The 8,923-nt window shown below is 36.8% G+C and overlaps 1 protein-coding gene and 1 pseudogene across 3 annotated transcripts in view; both read right to left on the reverse strand.

Moving 5' to 3' along the window:
• LOC109844484 overlaps positions 1–2,286 on the reverse strand; it is a 13,834-nt gene extending 11,548 nt beyond the window's left edge. The window contains exons 1-3 of one of the 3 annotated variants that reach the window (XM_020413539.1): positions 2,153–2,286; positions 932–2,057; positions 5–851 (exon numbers count right to left, since the gene is read on the reverse strand). In XM_020413539.1, the coding sequence (XP_020269128.1) occupies positions 5–851; positions 932–2,055 (1,971 nt within the window). In that variant the 5' untranslated portion in view covers positions 2,056–2,057; positions 2,153–2,286. Of the gene's footprint in view, positions 1–4; positions 852–931 lie in introns of all 3 variants that reach the window. The other 2 variants (XM_020413541.1, XM_020413540.1) reach the window with 2 other exon arrangements.
• Positions 5,827–7,110, reverse strand: LOC109844737 (annotated as a pseudogene).

Consider the following 8,923-nt stretch of genomic DNA (forward strand, 5'->3'; position numbering starts at 1 on the left):
TTACCATATAGAATTTGAAAGCATCATACAACTTGGACTGGAAGAAATTCTCTATACTATTTGGTTCACTGCTGATCATCGTTTTCTCACTCAAGCCCCAAATTTCAGCTATTACCACCGTATCATCCTTCTGCACATCCAACTCTTCCATCATATTTTCAGCTTCAAGCTTATCAAAGTCCTTAGTTGTACCATTACTGCCTTCAGTATCTATTCGACTTATAATAATATCAATGTCCTCACTTGCATCGTTCAGTTTCCTTTTTTTTAAACCAACTTCAGGCAAATCTGCATCTCTCTTTAAGCCTCTCTCTGGAAGCTTGGAATGTTTCTGACCTGATGAAGATAATAACTTCAACAGAACTTGAGGCTCAGGCAGCATCGCTCTTACTTCATCCTGAATTAACTGTCTCACAGACACCCACTTGTTGGTTTCTAGGTCATTAATAGCGGGTCTGCTAATTTCACAAGTACCCAAACACTTGTCAAGTTCAGCGAAACAATTGACGCTGGGGCCATCCAACGAAGATATAACTTTGCTAGACGTGTCATTTCGTTTACCATTCATCCTCTCTACTGTTCTGTCAATTTCCAGCAGTAGACCAGCCAATGACTTGAGTGATTCTAAAACAATTCGTAGAGTGCCATGCTTTACAGGGCCATCGGCATGTTGCAAACCTGTGCTGATAAATGACCGACTGAATGGACGTGGAATGATGCATTTCAATATATTCTGCACTTCAGGGTGGTCCACAGTTGGTTTGTCAAGAGAATGAGAAGTGAGTGAAGCAACCACAGTATTAAAGTTTACAGAAGAAATCATGTCTGCAGCAAGCGAAACAGCAGAAAACCTGCAAAAAAATTGAAAATTATATTCTAAAAAAACGCAATTTTGACATGCAACATAAAGGAAGTGTACTAAAAAACTAACCACCATGGTGAAGATCGTGGCTTAAGATTATAAGGGAACTCGTCCATGTAAGCAGCACATAAAGATGGTATCTTCCCCACAACAGCCAGAAGCAGTTCCTTGTGATATGCAGCCTCCGTAGCCCTCAACTTCTTCATAAGATCAAAAAGCCGCTTATGATTCCCCTTGGAGTTCATACTAGGCATCAACCCATTGCAAGGATCAGTACACACCATGACCAAAACTTCATGTGCCAAATCAGCAGCAGGCCCCGCCTTTGGGTTCCCTGAAATGTTGCTCAACTGCTCGAGAGTGATGCTCCCAAAGAGAACACTCCTCAGCCCAGGAGGAATAAGTGAATCCTTCGAGAGAACCTTATCCCTTAATGTAGAAAGAACATAGACAACAGTATCAACGTCATCACTGCCAAGACCGCGAAACACGGCGGAATAAATCTCCCTCTTCTGAAGGATCCATCTCAACAACCTTGAATTGCCCGCTTCGATAAAAGACATGGCGAACCTAACAAATGCCGGCCTTGTCGCGCTTCGTCTCGTCCCATGCTTCGCGTCCTTTCCGCCTGCCTTCTTCTTCTGAATCCCCGAGAGCTTGGAGAGAACCGGGAGCTTGAAATCAAACACGTCAGCGGCCTTCGAAGCTAAACCCACACCAATCTTGACGATAGAAGAGAGTAACAGCAGCGCCGCTCCCTGCCTCCTAAACTCTCGCGAATTAAGCTCTGTATAAATATCGTCCAATTTCTTCGTCAACAAAAAGTCTCCGAGCTCATGAATGTTCTTGATGATCCCGGCAGACTTCGTCCTCACGACCGGGTGATCGAGTAAAGCTGAAACTAAGGATAGTATGTAGAACATCCCGGGCTTGCCTTGATGAAGCCTCCACGATTCCAGAATCTCCGAGCATCGAGGGGACAGCTGGATGTACTCTCGAAGAACTTCTCCTCCCAAATCCCCCTCTAGCAAACCTACAAACTCCTTCGAAGCTTCGGAGTATATCTGTACCTCTGGAGAATGCAAATCCTTCAAAATTTCAATGAGTTTTGCTCTGAATGAAATATGAACTGGAGGTTTATACCGCTCTAGGTCCCTAATATCCCCTTCTTCTTCTTGTTCTAGCCCCTCCATTGCTACCAAAGTACATAAAAGTCCCAATCTAAGCACATAAAATCTGCGTTTTTACATAAAACTGGGGGTTTCGAAGGAGGAAGAGAAGGATTGGTACCTTGGACTCGATCGTGATCGGGAGATTTCGCCTCGTTAATTTGTTCGTTGCCCTCCTCCACCGAGTGGGGGCTCTGGGGGATTTAGGGTTTTAGGGGGTTTTTGTTTGTTTTTTGAAGATGGAAGGAGAATGTGGAGCGGGTTCGGATCTTGAGTACGCGTTCGGGTTTGGAACTATTTTAATAGTTATAATAGTTATAATATATTAAATAATCATTCAACATTAAAATAATTTCAAATAATTATAATAGTATAGCCATAATTTAGGATAATTATAATAAATTATCTCCTCTTTTATAACTACTTTACCATAATTATTATGCATATTATAATTAATACAACTATAAATTAATATAATTATTTATTATGATAATTTAATAAATTAGTTTATAGACTATTATTAAGTAATATACTTTAAGTAAAATAATTATATTACTTGTATAATTATTAAATAATTATATCAAAAAAATATTAATTATACTACTTACCAAATAATAGTATAGTCCTTAATGGTATTTAATAGTATATTTCTATTTGCTCTTATTTTAAATATTTTATTATATTATAAAATAATTATTATTAAAAAATTAGTAGTATATTTAATTTAAGAAATTATCATATTTTAATATTATTAAAGAATGTACTATTATTGGTAATTAGCTTTGAAATATATTAAATAATGAACACTATTTCCTTGAAATTAGTAACTACTTATAATAAAATTATAATCTACAATGTGCTTGTCCTTATTAAATAACTAATTATATTCTTGCGGATAACGGATTTTGGTGAAAGGAGGATGTGATTACTAAAATTGAAATGTGAAAAAAAAAGCAATCAAAAAATTTGACATAGCAATCCTCTTTTTTAAGCAATTAACCCCGTATTGATTATCCCTAATCAGAACAATTTTATTAGGCTTAATTGTTTTTAAATACTCTAAAGTTTTACCTATTTTGCTGTAATATATCATCACTTCTTTTTGGCAGCACATATATACTCATAAGTTTTTAAAGCTTTATATATATATATATAACCCTTCAATTTCCAAAGATGAGTATTATTGCCCTAATCATCAACGCCACGCCTCCGCCATCATCTCCTCATTTCTCAGAATTTTGGGATCGGTTAGGGTCAGGAAGGAATTTCATTGAAGAGGTGTTTCTAAATTTTACCTATTCTTTTTAAATTTCAGTCGAATTCTACGTATGATTTGAATCGTTATTTCTGCTCAATTCACCCTCTCAACTTTTTGTTCTTCATACCTCTCATTTTGTTCTAATTTTGCCCTACTTCTCGATTTCCTACGGTTTCAAGGGACGATTGTTTGTTAAATGGGTGGACTCAAGGTCGAGGGTTGTCTGAATTAGGGCTTGCTTCAAGTCTTTCATCTTGCTCCTGTGTCAATTTCATCAGGTAAAAATTCAATTGTTATTTTTTTGATTTTTTTTAATTTGAGAAAAAGGTAGCATCTCCAGGGATTAATTAGTGGAACTTATCTGGGCTCCGATTACCCAGAAACATGGCCATAATGAGGACTGGGCATGGCTATGGGTACTGGAACTTACATGCACATTTCTCAATTTCCTGCAATTATATCAGAAAGTAAGTTGATTATTGGTTCTTTCAACAATTTTTTTCTTTCCCATTTGATTCCTGCGCTCAACAGGGTTTTGGTGGAGAAGATCGCTCCCCCTTCAAAGACATCAGCTAAGATCTTCCTTCGCCAAGGTAACATGGGTCACTCTTCTTTTTTCTGTTAATTGCTATTTTTTTGGTACTTATGTGCTTATTTGCATTGTTTTTAAAAACTGTATTTTATTTGTTTTGTACACGCTTTGACTCTCCCCAGTAATTCCTATGCTAAATCTTATTTCTTTTTTCTTTGTTTCACTTTCCACTTTAGCAAGTGAGATTGATTGACTCTAAATTGCTCGTGTATTTACTCACCATCATAGCACTTCCTTGTTGTGGCATTCTCAGAACAAATTAGTTTTTTGATGCATAAATATTTTATTGTGTATTTGCAATCAAACTTGGTTCTGATAATTTTCCATGGGCATTTGTTGAAGTAGGGCTTTTTGGTGTAGAAGCATCTTTCTCGCACTTGAAATTCCTTATTTGAGATAAATATTTAACATCTCACTAATTAGTGTGTGTATTAATAAAGGTTAAACTTGTAAGGCAAACCTCCTGCTCAGTAATTTTACTTGTTTTCACTTAACTTGCTGTTCACAATGCTTCTACTCAAATGATGCCTGAATTATCTCTACCGATGCAAGTACAATAGAGCTGTTATTCCCAAATATCTTCGACTCTATTTTATCCTTATGATTTTAGTTATAGTTATATGTTGCAATTATAAATATAATTTGCATGAGTTTACTAGCAGTTTGGTTAGATCTTCAGGACAGCTTCAGCAGGTGTTAACATTATTACATTCTTCTTGTCAGATTACTTTCTTTGCCGCTGTTGTTGTAACTATACTTTTATGTTGTCTTTAGTTTTATCTGCTGTTGGATTTGTATTAGCGCATTTAGCGCACCCTTTTTTAAAGCACAATTAGGAATTTTATATTTTTATTGCTTGCTCTAAGTTATTGTAGCTAGGAACTTGGATACATTTAAAAGTTTTTAAGGCTATTTGGTTTCACAAGAAATTGGTTGATTTTCGTATGGTATATTTGGATTCTTTTCCTTGGTAGGCCTCTGTAATTGTAAAAAAGGGTTGTGAGCGATGATTTTGTATTGAGCTTACTGTTGGAAGTCAATATATATACTTCAGCTTATGGTTGAAGTACATAATTTGTAGAGATGAAATGAATTTGATTGGCAAATACTTTATATGTGGTTGTAGTTTCCTTTCAATATCAAATAAACTTTGGCGATGTTGACCAACTGTCATTTCCCATATTTCCTTGATTTTATGCTTGTACTTTTCATTTAATCAGGTTTTTCCTTTGAAAAAGAGGCTAGAATATTGATATTCCATTGTTGTTGTGGAAAAGAATTATATTTGTTAACAAAATTATTGTACTTTGCATATGGGTTTTGTTCTAAAATCATAAGCTATTATTGGTATCACACGAGATAAATAAATACTATGGACTAATGCATTTGAGTCATGAAATTCATTCAATTTGGTTTGCATGCATTTGCACGTTCCCTGGCAATTGTATGATTGACTAATCAGAAAAATTTCCACCGACTCCTGCGACTCTTAAGAGATTTGTTGCCCCCTCTTTCATCATGAGTTATATACATAGCAAAATTACACATTCATGTTAATGATTGTATCTGAGAATCTGCTGTCTGATGAGATAAGAGTTTTATTGACCACTCCCTATCATGAATCTTTTGATAGATTCTTTTTTCACCTAAATGAGTGTCTGCAGATATTTTACTTGATAATGTCTTCCCCCAAAAAAACATAAAGACTAATTTGTTGTGTCTAGCCTCTGTTTTGTGACTTGCATTTGATTTATTTGTCTACTAATTGTTGTCATTGTTGTTTTTCTTGTTATATACCTGCTTTTCCCTCAAATTTTACTGAAGTTATAGTTACAATACGCTCATGTTTTGGTTTACAGTGTTTAATTTACAAGGCTTACTTTCTTTCTTTAAATAGAGTACAGGTAAAATAGTACGAACCATCGGAGACCCTAAAATATCACCGCTAAAATCTGTGAAAATATTTGAGGTAAATTTTTGTGTTATATTCATCAATTTTAATGCTTTGCATGATGTGTCTACTTAAAAACATAACAGATGTGTTACCTCCGTAAGTTCCGGCAAAATCTAAGGCTTTGAAGAAAATCTCTGGATCAAGCAACGATAATACGGAGGAGGAACCAAAGTTAATAGAAATGGCAAAGGTTTGCTCTGACAACTTGGTAACTTAAGCACTGCAATTACCTCAAAGGGAAGCAAGAACGGAAGAAAAATGTAAATAAAATATCGAAGCTATATATAGGCAAGCATTTATTGATAATTTATTATATAACTAAAGAAAGAGGAGCTACTTACAGTCAGAAACAAAGTCTGAAAGCCCTAAAACAAATCCAATGTATGATGTGCCTATCGCAAGGAATGAGAACAACTCAACAATTGGCTGCACATTACGGAAATATTCAACCATTAGTTTAATTTCATTGATATAGAAGTCAACTCGAAGGGAAATGAACCAAGACTTAATAATGATAAACTTACTCCAACTATTCCGTTGTTTGATCGTAACAGTTCTAAAGGGTCAATGACTCTGCCACTGTTTGTGTGAAGACTTGAAATGGTTCTAAGAATTACAGCATCCCATACAAGAAATAGAATAAGTGGAATAGCTGTTCCAAGGACAATGGAAGTCCTGCAGATACAAATTATAATGAGTTAAATAAAATAAATTTTTTAAATTTCTGAATATAGTTTCTTTTTTGGTAATAAGGCTTTAATTATCTTGAGATTCATAATAAAAGTTTGCATAAAAATTATTCTGAACATAGGAAAAAGTGATTTGTTCACATATGAGGTACACAGATATTTCTCACCTTACTTTTGACAAATTCCCCTCAAGGTTTGTGCAAAGAACTGGAACTACATTCTGAAGTACAGAAAAATGAGTAGAGTTTCAAATATTAAAAAATGGCATATGAGCGTAAGTTTTCTTTTACCTGGTAAACGAAAGAAAGAGCTATAATGGGTATACTTTTTGGAACCGCTTCAAAATGGGCTTGAGGAAGAGAATTCCATTGCAGGTTCCCACTTGCTACTCCCTAGGGGCACAGACAACTATATTCAAGTTAACCTTGTAAAAATTATGCTTATTGTCAGGACTTTCTTCTAGCTTGCTGAGAATATTCCTTATCAGTCCTGACCTCGGGCACCGTTGCTATTATTTGTTGGTTTTTACCCTTGCCTGAAGTGTGGATTTATTTTGCATCATGAGCAAATAATTATTACTCTGCATGTGTTCTCAAATTATTCTTATTTTGCAGGACGGTCGCAAGATTTGTACAGGTGATTGTGCACTTTTTCAGGCTGGCAATGCCCCATCTTTTATTGGAATCATACGGTGGTTCACAACAGACAAGGTAAATTGGCTTTATCGACCTGCTGACATCAAGCTCGTGAAAGGCATACTATTAGAAGCAGCACCAAACAAAGTTTTTTATTCATTCCACCAAGACGTGATATCCGCTGCTTCATTGCTTCATCCGTGTAAAGTTGCTTTCCTCCGCAGGGGTGTTGAACTTCCACCAGGGGTGTCATCATTTGTGTGTAGGCGAGGCGAGTGTATGACATTGCAAACAAGTGTTTATGGTGGTTAACAAACCAGGATTATATCAACGTGAGTTTTTTTTATTTTAATTTTTTTTGAGTGGTTGCAGTAGCTGTTGCTTTATTAAGATTATATTCACAATACACAGTGTTTTCTTGTCTCTCTTTTAATTTCCCAGGAGCGACAGGAAGAAGTAGATCATTTATTGGACAAGACCCGACTAGAAATGCATGCAACAGTGCAATCAGGAGATCGTTCTCCAAAACCATTGAATGGTCCAACATCAACTCAGCAGTTAAAATCAGATACTGAGAGTCTGCAGAATAGTAGCAGTTCCTTCCCTGCACAGGTTAAGGGAAAGAAGAGGGAGAGAGGGGTGATCAGGGAACAAAACCTATTAAGCAAGAACATCCTACTAAGCTGGAGGATGGTGAATCTGCCAGTTCTAGACTCGACAATATGGCAAAAGCTGAGATTGCAAAAATAGCAGAAAAAGGGTCGCTAATAACTACAGAATGTGTTAACAAGCTGGTGCATCTTATGCAACTGGATAAGAATGAGAGAAAAATTTGATTTGTCTGGTAGGATATTGTTTGCAGATGTGATTGCATCTTCTACTGATAGAATTGAATGCCTCGGTAGGTTTGTTCAGCTTAGGGGTGTGCCTGTTTTGGATGATTGGCTTCAGGAGGCCCACAAAGGTAAAACTGGTGATGAGAGTAGTCCTAAGGAAAGTGATAAAAGCACCGAGGAGCTACTATTGGCTCTGCTTCGAGCACTTGATAAGTTACCTGTTAATCTTAATGCTTTACATACTTGTAACATTGGCAAGTCGGTGAATCACTTGAGAACTCATAGAAACCTTGAAATCCAGAAGAAGGCACGGAGCCTTGTTGACATTTGGAAGAAAAGTGTCGACGCGGAAATGACAAAGATCAATGATGCAAAATCTGGTGGATCTAATCAAGCTATGACATGACCCGGAAAACAAGGGTTTTCTGAAGTCTCATGGAGGAGGCAAGCGGTCTGGGTCGGTTGAAACAATTACAAAGCCCCCTGGCACTCAGACATCTACACATAGAACTGTAGTTGGTAAACCTGGTCATGCTGATGCTATTGTGAAGTCCACACCGGTAGCACAAGGATCTCTGAAATTGCTGTCATCGGCATCTTTGTCTGCTTCTGTGTCAATTAGCTTGAAGGATTAACCAGGCAAATGAGCTGGTGGCAGTGGAAATCAGATTTGCCACTGGCAACAGTGAAAGAGGAGAAGAGTAGCAGTTCCAGTCAGTCCCAGAACAATAGTCAGTCTTGCTCAAGTGATCATGCTAAGATAATGAGTTCTTCGTGGAAGAAGATGCAAGGAGTTCTACTGCTGGGTCAATGAGTGCTAACAAGACCTCTGGTGGTTCTTCCCGCAATCGAAGGTCAAGTAATGGATTGTTAGCAAGTGGTGTTTCTGGAGTTCAAAAGGAAACTAATTTGGTCAAGGCTGGCTCTG

This window comes from Asparagus officinalis, chromosome 6 (assembly GCF_001876935.1).
Source record: "Asparagus officinalis chromosome 6, Aspof.V1, whole genome shotgun sequence".
Lineage (NCBI taxonomy): Eukaryota > Viridiplantae > Streptophyta > Magnoliopsida > Asparagales > Asparagaceae > Asparagus > Asparagus officinalis.